We start from the raw sequence: 21,780 nt of genomic DNA, 5'->3' as shown, positions 1-21,780 counted from the left end.
TCAATCAGACCTTCAATATGCCCATTGGAAACGACTTACTTGCCAGTATGGCGAAGAGAAAGGTGGCTCGTACCGCCCGCGTGTCAAGCTGGGACCAGAAAGGTCTCAATGAGGACGCCTTTGTCGTTTTGCCAGGCGAGTCAATTGTGCTAGCCGACCTCGAAGGCCCCGGTGCCATCACGCACCTGTGGTTTGTCCAAACTTGCCGCAAGATCCTGGGACCAGGTTTGATCCCCTACTCCAAATCCGGGGTTGCCATGATGGAAGTCCACAACGCACTTGGCCTCAATTATGAAGTCAGCGACCCAGACTACTACCGCAAGGTGCTCATCAAGATGTACTGGGATGACTCGGAAACCCCCAACGTTATCGCCCCGATCGGAGACTTTTTCTGTCTTGGCCATTCTATGGCGGCCAATTTCCAGTCACTTCCCTTCACGGTCTCGGTAAAGCCATCCGAAGAGAAGAAATTTGGTGGTGCTGCCGCCTTCAACTGCTACCTCACCATGCCTTTTAACAAACAGGCACGCATTGAGATCGAGAATCAAAATGACGAGGCGTACTTCCAGTACTTCTATATCGACTACGAACTGTATCCGGAGCCTCTGCCTGCAGACACGCTTTACTTCCACGCTCACTGGCGCCGTGCGAATCCCACCAACGGCTGGGCTCCATCTCGCATCCAAACGAATAGCCTTGAGACGCAAGTGCCCAACCTGGACGGTCGTGACAACTACGTGGTTCTTGAGACTGAAGGTGCTGGTCAATTTATCGGCTGCAACCAATCTGTCGCTCACTTCCAAGGTACCTGGTGGGGCGAGGGTGACGATATGATCTTCATCGACGACGACACATGGCCACCCAGCATGCACGGCACCGGTGGTGAAGACTACTTCACTCAAGGATGGGGCATGCAGAAGAATGCATACCCATTCTGCGGCACCATAATCCACGAAGAGGATGTTCCGAACTACCAGGTCAGCTACCGCTGGCACCTCACCGACCCAGTGCGCTTCAACAAAAAGATCAAGGTCACTCTGGAGTCTGGGCATGCCAACCATCTCCGCGATGACTGGAGTACCACCGCATACTGGTACCAGACCCTTCCTGGCCCCAAGCTGGATATTCTGCCAGTCGAGAAGCGCATCCCGCGCAAACCTCAGTTCCCGCCTGCAGACGATGTGCCCGAGGTGGACGTGAGTACTTTGTCCTCGCAGAAACAGGCAATGGTCAAGCAGAGGGATGAGAGAATGGAGGCTTTTGTTAAGGATCGAAACGAGTGGCTGGCGCGTCGCGCTCAGGATTCTCAGGACCGAGCACGAAACAATGTGGAGATCTGTAAGGATATTCGACGCCGCTTTTTTCAGGGGCTTGATTCCTAAAAGAACAGGGACCTCTGGAGCTCAGTGACGAATTTGTTAGAATATAGAGTTTACTACTATATTTTTTTTCTAATTCCGGAGTCTCTGCATGTATCTCGCCGTTTTTTCTCTCATCACTGTCGGCAACAGTGATGCATATTTTCAAAATGACCTTTGCGTAAACACAAAATATAAACTATTCGACAACCGTCAACGACTCCGTGGTATCAGCCAGGCTCTCTTGTTTGGTAATCGTCCACTCCCCATTTTCGACATTGAATTCCAGAATATAGAGAACCTCCTCCTCGCCATTGTATTCATGTACAAGCTCGAGATTCGGCTCGTCATAGTGGCCCATGAACTCTAAGTTGAGCTTCAACTCAGATCCAGGCTGTAGCGACTCACGGACCAGAATGATGAAAGGCTCCGCTCGGGCAACGCGTCTGCTGCCTTCAAGTCGGACCGATTGCAGGAAAGACATAGGCGTACCATCAGTGTCGACTCCGGTAGCTGTAATTCGGTGTCTATCCCCGTCTTTCGTCTCCACCTTAATCACCAGGCGTCGCCGTAAGACGAATGGAGGAATGTGAAGATTGAGCTTTTCCATCACTTTGATCATTAGGACATCCGCTTCGGAAAATACTCTGAGATCTGTGAGATCATCAATGGGAGTTTCTTGGAGATTGCAGATTGTAAGTTTGGCTCCTTGAGTCTGGCCAACGATCTCCGGGATGCTATTCGCCGGCGTGACCGTGAGCGAAGATCCCAGAACAAGACAAAGGTCAGCCATTTCGGCATTCTTCTGGGCTAGCTCCATGGCTTTGGCTGGGAGGCTCTCTCCGAAATTGATGATTGTGTCATATAAAGCGCCCCCGCAGCGAGCACATTTCCGCGTTGTGCGATGGTCATGATCGCCTTTCTCGTAGGTAGAGACGGCACGAAAGTCTGTGTCGGTGAGATGAGCAATATAATCCATAGACCTGATGGTATGACGATTACCTCGAATATATTCCTTGCCACAGTCATAGCAAGACTCTCTGTTACTATTTCCATGGAGCTCTGAAATTGTCTCCTACGTCGCGTCAGGTGACATCATATGGGTAGGAGGTATCTCCCTACTGGTAGTATACCACTTCGCCTGTGAAGCCCATCGCAATTTTGGCTGACGAGGTATTTCAAGATTCCGCGATTCTGAAGCTCCACCAGGGCCATGTGCGACGGCGTTGGAATGGCTTGTAAGGTATTGGCATGCTTCGTGCGGGGCCTTCCTTGCGCGCGTAGCGTCCAGTTGCCATCAGGACCACGAAAATCGGGAATTCCTGTGAATAAATCTGAGTATATCGATCTCACTTGACCTTTTTTTCTGGAACTTACCAGCGGATGTCGATATGCCAGCGCCAGTGAAGACGATGAAGTGCTTGCTCTGGAGTATTTGCTTGACCAATGTCGCGGCCTTTTTTTCAACGGCGCTAGCTGCCTCACGACGTTCTTTCGCAGCAGTTTTGGGGGCACTATCGGCCATTTTGGGGTCTCGTTAGTTGTGTGAATCTCGAAAGCATGCGAATATGGGAGTTGAACGCGTTTTGTGTGCTGACAACAGAAACATTAGCCTACGCGGTAAGGGGGCCAAGCGGCTCTGCGCTGGGGCGCCCCTAACAAGTTGAAGCTTGGACACTTAAGGGTATAGTGAAGGCGCTTCATATCGGCAAAGAACCCAATGCCCCGGCCAAATAGCAGGCAAAGTATCGGTTAGGAATTTCAAACAAGTATTCCTGGTTAATAAGCCTCCGAAATGGTCTAATGGTATTAGCCTTGACCATTCGGGGGGAAGAGAGTGAGGAGGCTTTGAAGAGACGCAACGGGACCGGTGCGTGCCTACCTTGTCTTTTTGCTTTTTTTCAGGTCGAAAGGTCGAAACTAGGCCTGGGAATTCATTTGGTTTGTTTAGTTTGCCCTCTTTCTCTTGTTTGGTTGTTGTTGTCCTTCTGCCTAAGTTGTTGTGCCTACCAATGTATCTGTTTGCTGTCCCCACACTACGGTGGGCTAGATTGTTACAATTCCCCAAATTTCGGGGGGCGTAGTAAACCTTTCAACCTGAAAGCAGTCGATATTTTGACTAGTGCTCATGATCTAATATTCTGTCTTCTGTGGGATATGATGAGGAGTCCCAAGGAGTGGACGATTTCTCCATGTCCAAGTGACGAGCTATCGAGGTACTACGTGTGGGATTAGGGAAGGCTCTTCAAAAGGCTCAAAGCAGGAATCGCATCCCATCAGGAATCATAACCACCATGCCTTGAAGCCCGGAGTGGGCATAATCCCATAGACATGCATACAGCAGGTACTCTCGAAGCCGCCCTTGCCCAGCTGTGGACTCGGATCCAAGATGACCTTACACGAGATGAGTTTGCTCTCTTCAACTAGTTCCTCGATCGGTACCGTCAATTCCCTGTGGCACAACGGGCCATAGCGCGGCTTTGGAACAACTATTCCAGACTCTCAAACTCGGGCAAGACTCGGAGCGCTAGTAATTTACGGAGCTCAGAAACAAGTGGTTAGCCCACCCAATCTGATTTTGGCACAGGTTCTATCTCCGCAATTCCTCTCACAGACCGAAAAGGCCATGGGCCCTCCAACCAAACTCATTCGGAGGTGCCTAGATATCGCAAGATGACAGCCTCATCTGAGGAAGACGATGAAAGCAGTAATTTCTCTATACTGGAAAGCGATGTTTTACATTCTTGGCTTTCTGCAAATTCCGAACATCCTTACCCCACTGATGCAGAGAAGTTAATGTTTGTGGAGCTTACTGGGCTTACGATGTCTCAAGTAAGAGCAGTACACAAGCATAACATTAATTGCTATACCTATGACTGATAAGCATCTTACAGATCAACAACTGGTTTATTCATGTCCGAAAAGCCAATGGCACGGCAGACCCTGCCACCGCAGAATCTATCCCGTCAACCCAAGACGTGGCATCCGCGGTATCACTGCAACCTGCCGCAGGCCTGGGAACGGGGACTTCACCTCGATACTTCATTAAATCAACTGGTATTATGTCCTCCTCTGCAGCGACCCGCCTCGGATGATAAATAGCCGTCTGAACGAGCCCATGTCAATGGGAAACCAGGATCAACATCACTCGTCCGAGTCCCAGCAGGATTCTCCCAGGGAAAACTAGAGGTCTCCTCATCACTAAGGCTTCTGGTATTTCTTTGGTGTGCTCATAAGCATACCAATAAGAAGCTCTATATGCTGCCCATCGAGCTAGCTTCAAGTTCAGTGAAGTTGATTCACGTCTTGTTTTGCCATCTGGAAATAGTTAGTTAACTACCAATCAAAAGTGTATCCACTGGCAATCGACGATTATCCTCTGGCAAATTCCAAAGTACTCAGTAATAGGATCCTAGCTCAGTACTCCATACACCAGTCGCAAGATTCAACGAAGCCAAGCTAACCCTTAGGCCGGCGCCCCTTGCAGACTAGCTGCTTCTGCTAGGTCCGAAATACTACGCAAAAAATGAGGCTAGTTAGGGTTCATCGAAAACTTTGCTCAATTTCTAATCAACTTTATGATTGCGACCACGTGTTACTTTTTGATTTATGTTTAGCAGACAGGAGTTCCCAATCCGGCATCACTAAGCCGAAACGGCGATCTCGATCCTGATGCTGCTAATTGCGGGGAAGGCAGGAGAAGGCATCAAACATGAACTTTCACCGACAGGAACAGTAGACAATAGACCTTCTAGTTGGCATAATTGATTCTATCAATTATAACTATGATCGCATCCCTCTAGCTCTAGCGACAGCTATTTACAGACCGACATTCGTAGAGCGGCATCCACATCCCAGATCCAGATCCCGATCTCCATTTATTTCCCGCCCCCTTGCGCTTCGGCGTTTTCAGCTCTAATCCTGGTTCGACGCAAGGCCCCCCTACCATGCGACGCACATGGGCGGCGTGCATTACGGTGACCCGACCGTAATTATCTCATAAGATAAACTCACGCCACAGGGGGAAATAATGGGATGATGGGTTGAAAAAGCTCCGCAGAGTGTGTTAGTGTAAACATTGCCAATTTGCCATTGCTTGGTTGATTGTGAATGGTGTACTCCGTAGGTTGAAAGGAGCCGATCGTAGCGACCAGCCGATAGCCGACGTGGCGTAAGGTAAGATCCACTGACATGCAAAGACTGAAATACTGGCAGAAGGAGGAGAAGAGGAATCCGGGGGAGCTTGGCACGGCTGCGGGGAAGCCGATCTATCATCCACTTAGGTCAGTTGGTCAGCATGGCATAGCATAACATTCAGTATTCTAGTCAATTTTCAGTGGGCAAATATAGGTATTTAGGTATATAGAGAAGATATAGAAGTATGAATGTGCTTGAAATAAGCATACGCGTAGAAGGAAGCTCTCCGAGTCTCGATGTGTCTAGCTCATGGCGTGCTATGGCGTATCCGTAGGTGACGCTTGCGTGCTGATGGGCAAAAGTGACCTGCCACGAGGTGTGGTCCGAGTGCCTGGTGGCTTGCTCTTCTTTTTAAAGGTTATATTGCACCTTGTCCTCTTTTTGCTCGAATGAAAATTAAAATATATTGTATAGAATAGCATATTGCTATACTCCAGGGCTGCTGTAAGATGGGTCGTCTTAAGGGAACGCGCCTGGGCGCCTTCCGCGCATACTTCTTTGGCTTCTTCGTTTGCACCGCCGGTTTTCTCTTTGGCTACGATACCGGCATTGTTGGTGAGTTGCAATTTTGGGGGAGAAGGACTTTGCTAACCTCCCAGGCGGTATTCTCGAATTCGACTCCTACAGCAATGACTTTCGCTATACCGACAAGACCACCGTCAACGCCGTCATGGTCTCCCTCCAAAATGTCGGCGCCTTTATCGCTGCCCTGGCCATATTCCCCGTCTCCGACCGACTCGGTCGCAAGAAGACGGTTCAGATCGCCATGTGTGTCTTCTGCTGCGGCGTCATCCTCCAAGTCGTCCCCTCCCACTCCTTAGTCTGCTTCTATATCGGTCGTGTCATCTCGGGTTTCGGACTGGGTGCCGGAACCGCCGTCGTTCCAACTTATAACGCCGAGATGGCCCCCAAGGAGATTCGGGGTATGTTGGGATCAGGCGTACAGTGGCTTTTCGCGCTCGGAGTGATGATCAGTTATTGGATTGACTACGCTGTTCAGCGAACACTGCCGGGTCAATCGAAGCAATGGCAGATCCCGGTCGGTCTGCAGCTTGTCCCAGCTACTGTCCTTGCTTTGGGTCTTTTTACCCAGCCGGAGAGTGTGCGTTGGTTGGCGAAGAAGGATCGCTACGATGAGGCTTGGGCGAGTCTGACGTGGATGCGCGCGGATGATGGTGAGTACCGAGTACCTCTTCGCTATGTGATGAGCACTGGCAATCATATACATCTCCGTCTCCTCCGAGCAAAATTGCTAACTTGATCACCACGCACACCAGGCCCCGAAGTCAAAGCCGAATTCGCCGAAATTCGTGCAGGAATCACAGAGGAAATTCGCGCCAGCGAAGGTATGACAAAACGCGAACTCCTCGAGCCGGCCAACCGCTACCGACTCTTACTCGGAATTTTCCTCTTCTGTGGCCAACAATGCACCGGCATGACAGCCCTGGCTTACTTCGGCCCCCAATTCTTCAAGCTACTCGTCGGTAACGATAGTAGTCGCTCTCTACTCATTACTGGTCTGTTCGGCGCGGAGAAGTTCATCACTGTCGGTATTTACATCCTCTTCTTCTCGGAGATGTGGGGGGCGCAAACCGACGCTTTGGATTTCCGCTATCCTGATGTCGATTTGCTTTATTATCGTTACTGTAGTCAATAATACGACTCCAAAGCCTGAGTCGGAGGTTACATCCTCCGGTATCGCGACTGTTGCGATGATTTTCTTGACCAATTCGATTTATCAGTTTAGTTGGGGTCCCTTGCCTTGGCCTTATACTACCGAGGTGAGTCCCGCTTTATTTTCCTCATTCTCGATTCAATGCTGTGGCAACTGTGGCTTAAATCTAAATCTTCTCAGATCTTCCCAACCCGCATCCGAGAAATCGGCTCCTCTGTCTCCGTCTCCACGCAATGGCTCTTCAATTTCCTCTTCTCCCTCGTCACCCCTTACATGCAAGCCTCATGGGGCAGCTATACCTTCCTCTTCTACGCAGCGCTGGACATCGTAATGGCCATACTGGTCTGGTTCTTCGTGAAAGAGACCAAGGGCCGCAGTCTGGAAGAGATGGAGACCATCTTTCACAGCAGAGCTGCATTCGATGTTGAAACGGTCCGCCATGAGGGCGTACCTGTTTCCACTAGTGTTGAGGGCATCGATATTCAACATAAGAAGTCGCATGATCTGTCGGAGTAATTGGTCGTTTGTATTTGGCGTTTTTTCAAGATATGCGGCAAGTTTGATGTGAATAATTATACCCTCCATGCTTTCAAATTATCATGGATGTTGATAAGTGAAGTCCTGAAAATATCTGGGTTGTGATCTATGTAGTGCTAGCAGCACTAGGTATTCTGTGCTGTGCAAGCTTGAAGGAAACTCTGCCGAAGTATTACCCACCTGCACTGTTGTCGATATATGTAGGAGTAATTGCGTGATGTGGGGGCTGTCTGATTCAAGTTTATATGCAGTGGGTGCCAGTGGGTCGGCGGATCTTTGTGGCTTGCTCGGTACGATGAGCCTACGTACTAGCAGTACCACTGGCAGTCGGATCGAGAGAACCGAGATACGGACCTGGACTCGCGAGATTGGTGCAGTCTCTGATCTATCGGTTTGTGCTTGTACTACCTATTAAATTGGAAATCCTAGTATGATCTGAAATGGCATCCCTCTGAGTCTGCAACGTGACCCGGGCATTCTCTCAACTTGAAGGGCTGACATACACCAGCACCTCTCAACATATGATCAATCGGACTCAGATTGTTGGCAAATTTGAGTCCACTGCCCAGGTGGACTACCTACTAGTAGTACTAGTGAGTACGCTCTCGTTCAAATTTCAAGTTCAATTTGCAATGGATATTATTACAGTATAAACAAAATACTAGTACTCAAATACAATCATTTTCCATCGGCCTCCCCAATCACCTATCCCCACGGAGGATTTCAGCTCCAACTCCAGTCCAGCACTGACACTGTCTTACAACGCCTTCTTACCCTCATCCTGACGCTGTTTCTCAACGACATACCCAACAGCCCTAGCAATACCCTCATCAACAGGCACAACAGGAAGATAAGCGAGACGAAACTTCGCCTTCTCAATAGAATAATACCGCGTCATGCACGAGTATCGCACAACCCGTCTCGTCAACCTCGGCGTCTTCCCCAGAAGACCAAGCACAGACTCCGCAATGCCCCCAATAACACCCAACAACCCCTCAGGCAACGACCAAACCTGATCAGGCTCAACAACCCGATCAATAAGCGCCCACATACCACGCGTCACGTCCCAGAAATAGACCGGCGTGTCGTTGGTGATGTTGAATGCCTCGCCGTCCACACGCTCGTGGTCTAGAGGTCCGCTTTGGCCTGCGTCGTACCGCTCGTAACTGGCTAGTAGTCGGAATGCGGCGAGCATGTGTGCGTACGCGACGTTGCCGACGTAGGTGAAGTCGAAGAGGTTGTCGTTTTCGCCGAGTTGCATGCGCAAGACGGTGTCTGAGGCGGCTGCGCCGTGTTCCAGGATCTTGTGGGTTACTGTTGTGTCCTTTTCGCCGTGGATGCCGGCGGGTCGGATAGCGGCTGTTACCATTCCGGTTGGTGATTGGCGGTTATACTTTAGGACGATTTCTTCGGCGTCGGCCTGGAGAAGGTGGAGGTGGAGGTGTTAGTTTTGTCTTGGTCTTGTGGTGAGGGATTATTGCCATTGCTGTGTGCGAGTTTAACATACCTTGGTCTCGGAGTAGTACTCCTGCTGCAGCTTGCCTCGAATCAAAGGCCACTGCTCGTTGACATTGATTAGATCGCTCTGGGTGTCGTGCACGACGGAGCTGGAACTGGTGTACACGAAGGCCTTGCACTTGCCACCCCAGTCACCGTGCTCGCCGCCGGCAACCTGGAGCAGGGTGCGCGTGCCCTCGACATTCACTTTGTACAGCAGGGGCTTGTTGCCGTCCAGCACGGAGGGGGTCGCGGTGTGGATCACGACGTTCGGCTTGGCGGCGCGGAAGACCTCCAGCATGGAGTCGATGGAGGTGATGTCGCCATCGTAGTAGGTTGCGCCGGGCAGACGGTTGTGGGTGGTGCGGAGGTCGACGACGGAGACGTTGGCCTTGTAGGTTGGGTAGCGCGAGCCTAGGGTTGGGAATTCGAAGCGCGAGTCGTTTTGAGGCTTGGGCAGGGCGACGCTGGGGTCGGTTTCGGAGGGGAAGTTCAGTAGGTGGTCTACCACGTGCCAGCCCAGGAATCCACAGCCGCCGACGACGAGAACATTGCCCAGTTCAATTTTGCGCTGGTGGGCTGCCATTGTGATGGTTGATTATTTTTGTGCTTTGGGATGGGGGAAAAGGGGACGGATTGTAATGGAGATGGGTTTGGATGGGGTTCGGTGCCCACCTCCGGCCAGGTGGCACGTGCGATAGGCTATTATCTACTCCAAGTGGAGCTGCCCCAGCGTGCCCCAGCGTGTTCATGTTCACGTTCATGTTTATGGTATAATGAATGCATAGTATGGATGCTACATTTGGAATGTCTGGGTGAAAATGCATTTCTTGTGCTCAAGAGCTACATCGCTAAATAGATAATTCATCATTCGTAAGCAACGGGCAACTCCTATCACAGGTGACACGAGGTATTCGCCTTTAACTATCTCGACGAGATAGTTCATATGAGCCCACAGCTCATAGCAAGGATGTATTGACTCGGGGGTAGCTACTAAAGTAGCTACTGAGGTAGACGCCTGTAGAATAAATATTAGCTGACATTATCCAAAAGGGGATGAACATTGCCTACTCAGTAGCCTCCGCGATGCTGAGACGAAGCTTTCGGTTATAGAGCCTCTGTTCTTCCTTAGAGCCCCAGTAAAGCTTGGTCGCTTCCGGATTCACAGTCATAAGTGGGTTATATGGCGGCGCCTCTTCCTCCAGAGTGTTGATTATTCCTTCGATATGCCGTGACATTTCCTCCGCACGTGCCGGGAGATAAATCAAAGCACCCTTGGGCGAAACACGGATGTGGAAGATTGGAGTCTCAAAAAACACCCGCGGCTGCTCGACAGGGTGACGGGGACTGATGTAGATCTTGATTCGCAAGACTCCACCATCAAACCTGGTCATCGGTCGGCCAAAGTATGTCACTCGCCAGAGAAAAGGGTTGTCATTGACTATCTCCAGCTCGACCATCGACTCCGTGATGCGGTTTATTTGAGAGGCGATCTGACCATGCTGTCCCCGCAGGCTGACTGCAATTCCAACATCCTTGGCGACCATCTCAAGTCCTTTCTCGGGCCATGACAAGGTTTCTTCCACCAGCTTGTTCTCGAGATTGTTGAGGCGTTTCCGAAGGTCTTGGTAGTCCCAGAACCCTCTCATTTCGTTCCCTCCACATTCGAATCGGGCCAGGGGGAATTCCACCTTGTCTCGCTTCTGGATTGAAATTTCTTGACTTTGTTCTTCGATGGTTTGCTTGTACTGCTCCAGGTACCATAGAAATCGCTGCTTCATATAGTCATCGACGACTCCTTGGTGCCACGAACCAGGCGATGAACCCGCTTCTGGCCCGAATTGTTCATTCAGCTTCAGTATTTTTTCAAGGGGTTCGATCACCGTCAGTCGTAAATTTTCGTGGCAGATCTGTATGTACTGGTATTAGTCTGTGCCCGTAGGTTTCTCCAGGGCCATCCTCTGACCTTTGAATTGTAATCCTGGACGTGATTTTCTTCGGACTTGAGATTACTAGTAGACTTTTCGAATCCCGGCTCATTATAGTAAGGATCTATGGAGAGCAGGCTTTGGATTGACAGCAACGCTGACTCCAATCCTTGTGCAGGTGACCATTGCTCGCCAGACTTTCCTGGCCATGTTCTGTCGCGTGTCACTGTGTCAGTATTGTCTTCGCATTCAAGTTGGCGACGAGCTGGGACCTACCCAAGAATAGAGCTGAGAGATACTGTTAGAATGCAAGATTCCCGATAGCCATGCCTGTGACCAAACACCAGTGAATACTTGAACTTACAGGCAAACCTTTCCGCAGGAATAAAGATTCGGGCCGAATCGAGTCTGGCCACGATTTGTGGTCTTGATGGCGACTTTGGGTGGCTTGGCGGGGTATTCTATATATACCTGCGTCAGCCAGGATCACGACACGAGCATGGAGTGGAGACACAAGTTACCGGGAGGGATTTTGATCGCGAACTGCAGTGGAGGTAAGAGCGATGCCTCAAAGATGAAGGCAAGTAGTAACTTAAACTTACTTGGTAGAAACCATAGGCATATGGGGTGCCGGGTGAGCCAATCATCAAAGCCCAGATGTCGCAGATGTCGCGCTCATTGTAGTGCACCGTCATGGCTGTTCTCAGAATCAGCAGGGAAGAGGGTTCTTCGACCAAGGAGAAACATGTATTTCCTAACCAAGAGAGTCACCATTCTGCAAGAGTCGGATTTCCTATCGCGATAGGTCAGTGGGGGGGTCCATTCCATGTGTCTCGTAGGGTATGGACGGTGGACTCACCCGCATCAAGCGGAGGGTGCACTGGTCTCCCATGTTGTTTTGCGGTGAGAAATGTGAGTGGAGTGGTTGAAAAGAGATAGGTTTAAAAGTTAGAGAGAGATGGAAGGAGGATCAATCATGTTGGTTGGTGAGTACGGTTGAGAATAACAGGCAACGGGTGACGGGTTGTAGAAAGGAAAGGGAAGAGAATGGGGGAGGTGGTCTGCATTGACTTGGCGCAGTCAAAGACGAAAATCACAAAATCAAAACGACCGATCCTTTGTTGGGTTTATAACAACATGAACCTTGAGTCAGCTTGAACTTGAAGGATTGACGTCGTGTTAACATCAACCACTGAAGGAAGTGAGTAGGGAAAAAGAGTGGGTAGGTTTAGTCCAGGGTTCACCATTGCGGGGCCGTGGTTGGTGTGGTGTGGTGGTTAAGGGTTCATTAGTTAACTGCAGTGTAGAAAATTGTGGAAAATTGCAAAAATTATAAATAACTATATTCTACGATATAGAAGAGTAAATAAATAGAATAGACCACAGATAATGTGTATCACACCCTAGGTGTATACTGATACTCCTACTCCATGCTCTCCCATACCAGCCAAGCCCGCCGGGCTATAAAAAGACAAAACAACTGACGATCATCAACTCGCACAACAACAGCACAAATAGTATATAGGATAATTATATGCATGCTGTTGGATTTTTAAATACTGTCAAAATAATATTTACCACAATAATCACCACAATATTCCCAAGAATGAAGAATATACTGACTATTTCACTCCCCTCGTAGTTCCTCACGTGACCCTCAATAGGGGGGGGCAACCCGATCCTTCTCCAGAGCATCTCCATTTCCACTCCCATCTCCATCTCCATCTTCGTCTTGTTCCCCTACTCCCTTTCTCACCCCCCAACCCTCCTGTTTGATCCTCCTCAAGGCTCTTTTTTTCCGCCCCCATTTTCACCAAGACTCATATACCCGCGCATGGTGGTGGCTGTCATTCCGTGTGCCCGCTCTCGAGAGCTCCCCTCGATCCCCCGCGTCCAACTAGCTTGTGCGCGCTAAGAGAGGACCCTTCCTCCTCGGCTGCAATCCTTCTCAACATCCACCTCCACCTGCCTTCTGGTATAAGGTGGTCGCTCTCCGGTCCGACCTAATTCTCGCTCCCTTTCGGCCGTCGATCGTCTTTGTTCTCGCGCTCCAAGTGGGTGTCTACATGGCGTAAAGTGTGAGTAAACGCTGATGTGGGACCCTTTCCAGAGACTCGGCGCCTCTGCCAGGCCGACGCTTTTTTGGCTAACGAGACCCTCTTTTCCCTAGAAATAGTACGCGCTCAACTTCTGCCAATTTGTCTCTCTCTCTTTCTCTCTCGCTCTCTCTTCCCCTCTCCAAACAATATACCCGGTGTTTACTCGACCCGGCCCGACTTGACCACCCCCCACTGTCTCTCGGATTCCCTTGCATGCCATCTCCGCCCTCCCACCGTTCCCGCGACTCGATTATATTGATTCCGAACGGGGGACCATCATGCCCCCCCGGTGAACTTCCGGCTAGCCTCGTCGCAGGCAAGCCACACCCCACGCTGAACACCTCAGGTTACGGAGGCAGCTACCTCTCCAAGAACACACCAACCTCCCCCGAGGACAGCTTGATCCCATTCGACTCTCCAACCACCCGCACCGCAGGGAACAGCCCGTTGAACAACAGCCCGCTGGGTCAGGATGATGTTCGCTCAGGTCGTGGCCTCGAACCCGAACAGCCTGGTTATCGGGACCGCTCCGGGGCCCGTGATCGTTCGCGTACCAATGGACGACCTCACAACAAATCTCCTGGCTCATCTCGGTTGTGCCAGAAGTGCAATGAGCCGTTGACCGGCCAATTTGTTAGAGCTCTCGGTGGTACCTTTCATCTAGAGTGTTTCAAGTGCGATGTAAGTACGCCCTACGGGGAACGATACGAGGGTTGAAATTCCGACCACACGCTGACTGTATTCGAACTCTAGGACTGTGGTGAGATTGTCGCCTCCAAGTTCTTCCCTGTCGACTCTCCAGATGGCAGCGTTCAATATCCACTCTGCGAAACCGACTACTTTAGACGTCTCGGTCTGCTCTGCCATGAGTGCGGTGGTGCACTTCGCGGATCCTACATAACGGCATTAGAACGCAAGTACCATATCGAACATTTCACCTGCTCAGTCTGCCCGACAGTATTCGGTGCTCAAGATTCATACTACGAGCACGAGGGCAAAGTGTACTGTCACTTTCACTACTCCACTCAGTTCGCTCAGCGCTGCCACGGCTGCCAGACCGCCATCCTCAAACAATTCGTCGAGATTTTCCGCAACGGCCAGAACCAACATTGGCATCCCGAGTGTTACATGATCCACAAATTTTGGAATGTCCGGCTGTCACCCGCCGGTCAAACGTGGGAGCCCCCTCCAGTGGACGTGGATGCCAGCCCCGAAGAACGGGAGCGTATTCGCCAGGAAGAGGATACGATGGAAGAGAAGGTCTACAACATTTGGAGCACGCTTTCTACTTTCGAAGAGTCCTCGGCTGCTTGCATCTCCGATATGCTCCTGCACGTTAGCAATGGTGCCTACATCGATGGTGTTCTCATCGCGAAACGATTCATTGGCCATGTGGAGATTCTTTTCGGCGCAGTTGACGAATTGGCCAACTATATCAGATCTCAAGGAGTAAAAGGTAAGCTGGCCAGCTATTGCTTTAGTCACCTTCCGCATTGCATGCTAACACGGGTTCGTTAGATCTTTCATATGCCCGTGAGGCGAAACTTCTATGCAAAAAGATTGTCGCTTTCTTCTCTCTTCTGTCCAAAACACAAGAGACCGGCGTTCGAAAGCTTGGTGTCACCCAGGAGCTACTTTCCCTTGTGACTGGCCTCGCCCACTATCTCAAACTCCTCATTCGTATCGGTCTGCAGGGTGCTCTGAAGCTTGAGCGTGAGATGTCAGGACCTGATGGCCTGCACAGTTTCCTGGGTCATCTTGGTGATTTGGAATCGCTCATTCCGCCCGAAGACGAGGACCAGCCAATTGACCTTACAGCTGGAGTTGAGGGTCTGGCTGACCAGTTGTCTGATTGCTGCATTTCTTGCAAGGAACCTATCGACGATGAATGTCTTCTTTGGGGAGAGAAGAATCGCTGGCATCTCAAGCCGGCCCATCTGTCCTGTTCCTCATGCGACAAAGACTTAAGCGCTGACGTCTCGGACGCTTTGTGGAGCGAAAATGAAAAACTCGCCTACTGCTCGGGATGTGCTCACCAACAAAACCTCAGTTCCAGTGTCCAAGGTGGCTTCATCCAAGTTTCCAAGTTGCAACAATTCGTCTTCCTGCTGAGAGTTGCCCTTGCCCGTCTTCTCGCCGTGCTCCGTGCAGGTGGAACTCTGCCTCAGCCTGGTAAGTGCCCCGTCTCCCACTTGAGCGTGTTATTCAAGTCGTTCCCACTAACAAACTCCTAGATGATCCTAACTTCGAGAGCAGAGATAGCGCGCGATCTCTGCCTGCCAATTCTCGTCACTCGTACGTTCGCCCTTCCATGGCTCATGGCGCTGGCGGGCCTCGCGAGGGCTTTGAAGAGTCTTCGTTGGAGCAAACTGTTGGCGAGATGCGCCGACTGCGCTCAATTCGCAACGAGCGGGCCCTCTCCACAACCTACAAGAAGGCTCGCGCCTCGCGGATAATCGATGGTCCCGAGGGTAGGAGTGCGCGACCCGGGTCGTCTGGTAATGACGGGAGTGATCCCAACGGACACGGCTTTCAGATCGTCGAAGAAAGAGATGCCAACGGCGAAACAGTCAAAGACCTGACATTTGGCAACCAGGATGCACTCACGTTGGATGACATCCCCCGTATTGTTGCCGCGGAGCAAGCTAAAGAACAGCGCCCTAATGCATACAGACATGCTGGTACTAAACTCGTCGATGCCGGCGAGCCAATGGCCAGGTATAGGCCTAGTCACGGGCGTAACATGTCTGACGGTAACATTAACAACATGTTGGTCGAGCCTGCAACTCGATCCAAGCGATACTTCTCCGAGCTTAGCGCTCTGGAATACTTTATCGTCCGCCATGTGGCTGTTTTGTCTATGGAGCCGTTGCTGGAAGGTCAGTTCACCATGGAGGAGCTGCTCTCTCTTATCGAGTCACGGAAGCCGACGGCCTGGGGTATCTTCGGCCGCGCATTCAAAGACGAGAAGAAGAAGGGCAAGAAGAAGGGTGTCTTCGGAGTTAGCCTGGACGCCTTGCTGGAGAAGGAAGGCACTGAATCCAGCCACGGCGTGGGTCCGGGTGCTCTGCGTATCCCGGCTGTCGTGGACGACGCGGTCTCAGCAATGCGCCAAATGGACATGTCCGTCGAGGGTGTCTTCCGGAAGAATGGAAACATCCGACGACTGAAGGACCTATCCGAGATGATCGACAACAGATATGACCAAGTCGACATGAGCAAGGAAAATCCAGTCCAGATTGCAGCCCTCCTGAAGAAATTTCTTCGTGAGATGCCCGATCCATTGATGACCTTCAAACTTCACCGGCTGTTTGTGACTGCACAAAGTGAGTAGCCATGATCTAAACCGTGTCTGATAATTTACTGACCTGTTCGCTAGAATTGCCCGACCCCGAGAAGGGGAAGCGAGTGCTCCATCTTGCATGCTGTCTTCTGCCCAAGGCTCACCGTGATACGATGGAGGTTCTCTTCACTTTCTTGAACTGGACATCATCCTTCTCCCATGTGGATGAGGAGTCTGGAAGCAAGATGGATATTCACAACTTGGCTACCGTGATGACTCCTAACATCCTGTACCCAAATTCTAAGAACAGCACGGTGGATGAGAGTTTCCAGGCCATCGAGGCAGTCAACGCTCTTATTACGTACAATGACACCATGTGTGAGGTAAGTGAACAGCTGGATAGTTACGAGAGGTTCCTTTTTTCCCCTAACCTTTCCTCAGATTCCGGACGATCTCCAGGGTATTCTGAGCGACCCCACGCTCTTCAAGGAAAACGCCAAAGTCACGTCGAAAGAAATCCTCAAGCGGTACGGAGACATTGCTCGTGGTAGCTTCTCCCCCAAGCCAGAGAATGGCGGTGAGACATTCACAATCACCAACTCTAACCGCAACAACACCACACCCGCCGCTTCGGCCCGTATTGAAGGCGATCCGTCTCAGGATGCAGCCTGGCAGATGCAAAGTTCGGTTCGACACGTTGGAGGCCCCAGCCATTCTCACTCGAATAGCAACGCCCCGCAAGCGCAAACCGGCTTTGATTTCAATCCTCCGCAGCCGGCCTACCATCGTGAACGTAGCGGCAGCAACGGAAGCCAACAGTCTGATGGACAGCAACAAAACCTCTCATATCGAACTCGACCCGGTCAAGGCGCTATGGGCGTTACTGGCTAGGCTTGTGTTTTCGCTTTTTTTCGTTCTCGTTCACTTTCTGCACAGCTGCAATTCTGATACACCATTCATCGATGACCATGATTTGCATCAATCAACCTGGCGCCATATCCGATAGCCCGTGGTGTACTTCATTCCCTATTATACTTCTTCGGGGGCTTGATTAGCGTTTTTTTTGTTTCTTTCTCTTTCTCGTTTCCTTTCCATCTCGACTGACAGGCTTGGTTGACGGAGTTCTATTCTTTTTCCTTTCCTTTTTCTTCACTCTTCTACTTGATACATCCAAAATTTCCCAAAAGTGATCAGCGAGCTGATTTGCTCCGATGGATTGGCGTCCGTGGCTCTCCATCGTACCCCCTTTACTCTCACGCCCAGACTGCGTCGTTTTCTTCTTTTTTTCTTCTCCTTTTCCTATTCTCCGTCTCTGCATCTGATTCTGGGGATCAGCCTCACCATACCCATTCCATTCCATACCATAACTACTCTCAATGGAACACATCCATCCTGCTTTCATTTACTCGCCGACCGTGTGGCACACTTCCTTCACTGCTCATTGCTGGACCAGGGCTCCGGCTTTTACCTTGGTACCATTTTTTTTCATTTCTCGTCTAGCTTTGTTCTTTTCTTTCCTCGCTTCTCTTTGCAGCTTCTTTTCTTTCTCCTCCGACCTAGCGGTTATAAGGTCGGGGCAGCCCCCCTTTTTCCTTCCCGATTTCCTTCCCGATTTCCTTCTGTCGCCTTTTTTTTTCTTACTTGCTCGTCAATCAGCATGACTGCAATGATACCTGTGCTGAGTCCAATGTAGCTATCGCCTTTGGTGATTGTCTTTTTGCTTTTCTCTCTTCGCTTTAGTGACGGCATGTAGAAATGCTATCGGAATGGTAAATAGTAAATACTAGCTAGGTGTATTGACCGCACCCTTTCTAGCAATACCCATTATCCTTTTAGGCATAATACCTCCTAGCCATTGAATTCAATATTTGTTCAAACGTTCAACACACGAGATGTTTAATGTAGTTTCCAACACGCACATTCGCACTATCCCCACCCTCAAGGGGTGTAATGACCCACACGTGATCCACTCAAAAGAAAGAAAATTTCCTGCAACTCAATGTTAAATATTTCCAAATATTTATCAAGACTTTTTTGCGATCGAATTCCCGAGACTGGGGAGTCTGATCTGGCAGTTTCCATATTTGCAGCGCTGACAATACCAACTTTGTGGATGAACAGCGGCATTTCTTTCCAACGGAGCTTATACCCCATGATAGCTGAATTCTTAATCTAGTTAAGAAAGATGCTAGAGGTATACCAAATAAAGTGACCCTATTATCTAATCTCATTGCCCCTATGGCCTAGTGGTATGGCATCGTTCTTATGTTGTTTATCCTTTCAAAGGAATCAATATGAACTTGGCTAGCGAAGTGCCCCGGTTCGATCCCGGGTGGGGGCATTTTTTGCTTCTGTGCTATGTACTTGATCTATTTTTGTATCCGGGATGATTAAGAGGCTTCAAATTCTCACTTTTATGCTTGTGCAAGTTGTTGACCTGGCCGGTGTCATCATACACAACTTGAAGTATATTACTAGAGCGGCAAATGCACAACACAAAGAAAAGTGATATGTCTTAGAACATGAGTGGATCATTCAATTCCCATCGAGTTCAAGGAACTCCGAGTTCTTTAGTGTTTCTTTCACACCTATCATAGACCATGATGTCTACTCATCATGCTTAACACGCTTTTATCTTGACGACGATTGTGCTGATGTATATCCAGGCACTTTCGCAGCTTTTTATTCCCTTCTTATAATATAGTATACAAAATTTACCTCCGACCCAATCCAGAATTCCACCATTGACGAACTGGCCACGTCAAAGCACCCGCCATATCATACGCCCAGCCAGACCATCCTCGTACCTGCACAGCGGTATGGACAGCCGTCAACATCCGTTGGGTAAAGATATCTGCAGGATCCATGTCATGTAGATAGCACTCCCAGACCGGTCCTTCTCGTTCCTGAGAGCCTTGCGAACCATCTTTGCCCTCGGGGTATTCGGGGCCAACACCTCCAGTCGAAGAATCAAGCTTCAATTTCGGCCCCGTGACTAGCGAGCGACCTATGCAATTTCTATCCGCAACCAAATACGACGCCGCATCCACAACATCCTCGATTTTGCCCAGCGGGCAGCCTGCCAGAAGCGCCCGCGGCGGCGCTTGCATGAATGGGGTATCTGTATAGTACGGACAGACGATGTTTACCCGAACACCGGCGCTGATCGGGGCTGATATCCGTAGACACCGGAATAATCCCAGAATACCGTGCTTTGAAACGGTGTATGGCGCCTGCGTCATAAGTGGGTGTAGACTTGCAACTGATCCCAGGAGCAGAATGTGTCTATCTCTTCCAAGCAGCTTCTCTGACTCGGACTCGGGGGCACTGGCAATATCGCGACAAGGCTTGGAGTCGGGGTTTTTCGGCAAGAAGAACAATGCCAAATGCACCGTATACATCACACCAGTGATATTGACATCGAGCGTTTTGAAACTTGGAGCCGGCGGGCTGGGATCATTCAGATAGTCGACCTTAGGATTTTCAAAAACACTCGCCTCGCGGCCATCGTTGATACCTGCATTTGCAACGACCGTGTCGATTCCACCATGCGGACTTAGTCTGAGAGATTCGCGGAAGAAATTCACCTGCGATGTCCAAGAGGTGACATCCAATTGGATGAAATGCACGTTCGGGTTCTGCGTTTCTTGCCGGATTCGTGCTGTGACTTCTTCTCCGCTTGGGTTGATGTCTCCGAGTATCACGGTGGCTCCGGCAGCTGCCCAGCGCGTGCCAAATGCAGCGCCGAACCCTGAGGCGCCGCCGGTTATGAGGATTGTTCGGCCTTTTATGTGGCCTGGATCGTAGGTGAGGTCCATTTGGAATTATTTGAGACTCCCGCCGGATGGGTCTGGTTGTGAACAAAGGGCACGATGCTGCGAATCTTTCGCTGAGAGAGGCTTGATATCAGTATCAAGGAACAAAGTGTTGTAGAGATTAAGCGTCAAAAGACTGGAATGAAACGATCAATATCGCACAGATTTATGGTCAGCTCAGCCCCGGAGGTCAAACGTTTGAAGTGGGTCTGGCTCTGAGCTCAACGTCGGGCAGGATTGGCCAGTTTCTACGATTCGCCGGTGTGTTGGGGGGGCTGAATCGATGGGGTGAGAATTAGCGATCTCGAAGTCGTGTTTCTTTTATAAAAAAAAATTAACGGGAGAGTCAACACACGGGCTGTGTTACAGAAAAGATCTTAAAATGGCAGGCTTGCTAGTAAGGAAGGCTACTAAGGACTTTTATCAGGGCGCTGGATGACTCTAGGAGCACTCCCGACACGGTTATGCCATGCCAAGTTAAATGTCTGGTGGGGTTAGAAACGACCATCTTGTAGATCTCTCTCGGATCATGCTAAATATAACGCCGCGGTTGATAATTAATTTTGAATATACTATTGACAAGCCTGAATCGACAGGTTCTAATCAGTTTTGCGGGCGCAAGTTTCAATTTTCGACTACTCACCCACCAAACCACCTGGTCACAAAGTCGCAGTTTCAGATGACTCCACTGAAAGAATGTGACAAGAGTAAAAATCAATACATTACTAGAGATTTATAGTTCATTGCCCTTTGACCTTTGCCCATTGCGACCTTCTGTGGCTATTGCCACGTGATATCTGTCCAAAGTCCCGCCCCGCTTGAACCACTCTTGCACTATCTATCCTCCTTTTCACTCATGAAGTACCCAATGCTAAAATGCCGGAGGATCTATCGATCCTTCAACATGAAGAAATCCAAGCCAAACGACCAATGCGATCTAGAACTGGCTGCCTGACGTTCCGCCGCCGCAAGAAGAAGTGTGATGAGAGCCGTCCATCATGCGCAGGATGTCAGCGTAATCATCTGGAATGTCAATGGGAGTCTAGTGACTCGCTCTTGAGGCCTAGAAGCCGCTACCGAAGGCCGCGTTTGGCAGAAAACTCAACCTCACTACCCGAGGAAGTACAAAGGAGGATGAACATTTTCTTTGTTCTAACGCCTGACCTTGTCTATCGTTTGCTCGGTCACTTTCTTGACGACAGTCCAAAATGGTTATCGACCAGGACAGGGTCTCGAAGGACTGACTACTTGAGATGGTTGTCTCCTGCCATATCGGAGAGTCCTTTGGTCTTGAATTGTATCCTCGCTATAGCTTCAGCAGATCTGCTCAAATACGACCGTGGCAGCCGAGAAATACGTCGTGTTGCTGTCGAGTACTACGGAAAAGCAGT

At 50.1% G+C, this 21,780-nt stretch overlaps 8 protein-coding genes across 8 annotated transcripts; 4 read left to right on the top strand and 4 right to left on the bottom strand.

The window, feature by feature from the left end:
• Nucleotides 1-17: 17 nt before the first annotated feature.
• On the top strand, nt 18-1,382 carry N7481_000126 (glycoside hydrolase family 172 protein; the record flags this gene model as incomplete). The annotated part of the gene is made up of 1 exon (XM_057259345.1): nt 18-1,382. The coding sequence occupies one exon, from the start codon at nt 18-20 to the stop codon at nt 1,380-1,382; it is 1,365 nt and encodes a 454-aa protein (XP_057127177.1).
• A 175-nt stretch (nt 1,383-1,557) lies between these two features.
• N7481_000125 (uncharacterized protein) lies at nt 1,558-2,883 on the bottom strand (the record flags this gene model as incomplete). Its single annotated transcript, XM_057259344.1, has 3 exons — nt 1,558-2,433; nt 2,481-2,680; nt 2,736-2,883. 3 exons carry the CDS (start codon nt 2,881-2,883, stop codon nt 1,558-1,560), a joined length of 1,224 nt encoding a protein of 407 aa, XP_057127176.1.
• A 1,148-nt stretch (nt 2,884-4,031) lies between these two features.
• Nucleotides 4,032-4,453, top strand: N7481_000124 (homeobox domain-containing protein; the record flags this gene model as incomplete). The annotated part of the gene is made up of 2 exons (XM_057259343.1): nt 4,032-4,190; nt 4,253-4,453. The coding sequence occupies 2 exons, from the start codon at nt 4,032-4,034 to the stop codon at nt 4,451-4,453; spliced, it is 360 nt and encodes a 119-aa protein (XP_057127175.1).
• A 1,551-nt stretch (nt 4,454-6,004) lies between these two features.
• N7481_000123 (sugar porter family MFS transporter) lies at nt 6,005-7,746 on the top strand (the record flags this gene model as incomplete). The annotated part of the gene is given in 5 exon segments (XM_057259342.1): nt 6,005-6,110; nt 6,155-6,730; nt 6,833-7,195; nt 7,206-7,336; nt 7,411-7,746. 5 exon segments carry the CDS (start codon nt 6,005-6,007, stop codon nt 7,744-7,746), a joined length of 1,512 nt encoding a protein of 503 aa, XP_057127174.1.
• A 778-nt stretch (nt 7,747-8,524) lies between these two features.
• N7481_000122 (C-3 sterol dehydrogenase/C-4 decarboxylase) lies at nt 8,525-9,850 on the bottom strand (the record flags this gene model as incomplete). Its single annotated transcript, XM_057259341.1, has 2 exons — nt 8,525-9,187; nt 9,275-9,850. The coding sequence occupies 2 exons, from the start codon at nt 9,848-9,850 to the stop codon at nt 8,525-8,527; spliced, it is 1,239 nt and encodes a 412-aa protein (XP_057127173.1).
• Nucleotides 9,851-10,331: 481 nt separating this feature from the next.
• N7481_000121 (Ubiquitin-conjugating enzyme E2) lies at nt 10,332-12,084 on the bottom strand (the record flags this gene model as incomplete). The annotated part of the gene is made up of 8 exons (XM_057259340.1): nt 10,332-11,174; nt 11,231-11,405; nt 11,469-11,480; nt 11,557-11,653; nt 11,714-11,735; nt 11,795-11,889; nt 11,952-11,985; nt 12,052-12,084. The coding sequence occupies 8 exons, from the start codon at nt 12,082-12,084 to the stop codon at nt 10,332-10,334; spliced, it is 1,311 nt and encodes a 436-aa protein (XP_057127172.1).
• Nucleotides 12,085-13,504: 1,420 nt separating this feature from the next.
• On the top strand, nt 13,505-17,465 carry N7481_000120 (GTPase-activating protein LRG1; the record flags this gene model as incomplete). Its single annotated transcript, XM_057259339.1, has 6 exons — nt 13,505-13,972; nt 14,045-14,747; nt 14,810-15,463; nt 15,550-16,617; nt 16,671-16,957; nt 17,016-17,465. The coding sequence occupies 6 exons, from the start codon at nt 13,505-13,507 to the stop codon at nt 17,463-17,465; spliced, it is 3,630 nt and encodes a 1,209-aa protein (XP_057127171.1).
• Nucleotides 17,466-19,288: 1,823 nt separating this feature from the next.
• N7481_000119 (short-chain dehydrogenase) lies at nt 19,289-20,392 on the bottom strand (the record flags this gene model as incomplete). Its single annotated transcript, XM_057259338.1, has 1 exon — nt 19,289-20,392. The coding sequence occupies one exon, from the start codon at nt 20,390-20,392 to the stop codon at nt 19,289-19,291; it is 1,104 nt and encodes a 367-aa protein (XP_057127170.1).
• Between the last annotated feature and the right edge of the window lie 1,388 nt (nt 20,393-21,780).

Source organism: Penicillium waksmanii (genome assembly GCF_028829765.1).
Source record: "Penicillium waksmanii strain IBT 27052 chromosome Unknown utg000001l:1.0-4852451.0:1.0-4856178.0, whole genome shotgun sequence".
Classification (NCBI taxonomy): Eukaryota; Fungi; Ascomycota; class Eurotiomycetes; order Eurotiales; family Aspergillaceae; genus Penicillium; species Penicillium waksmanii.
This window is presented reverse-complemented; position numbering and strand designations above follow the sequence as displayed.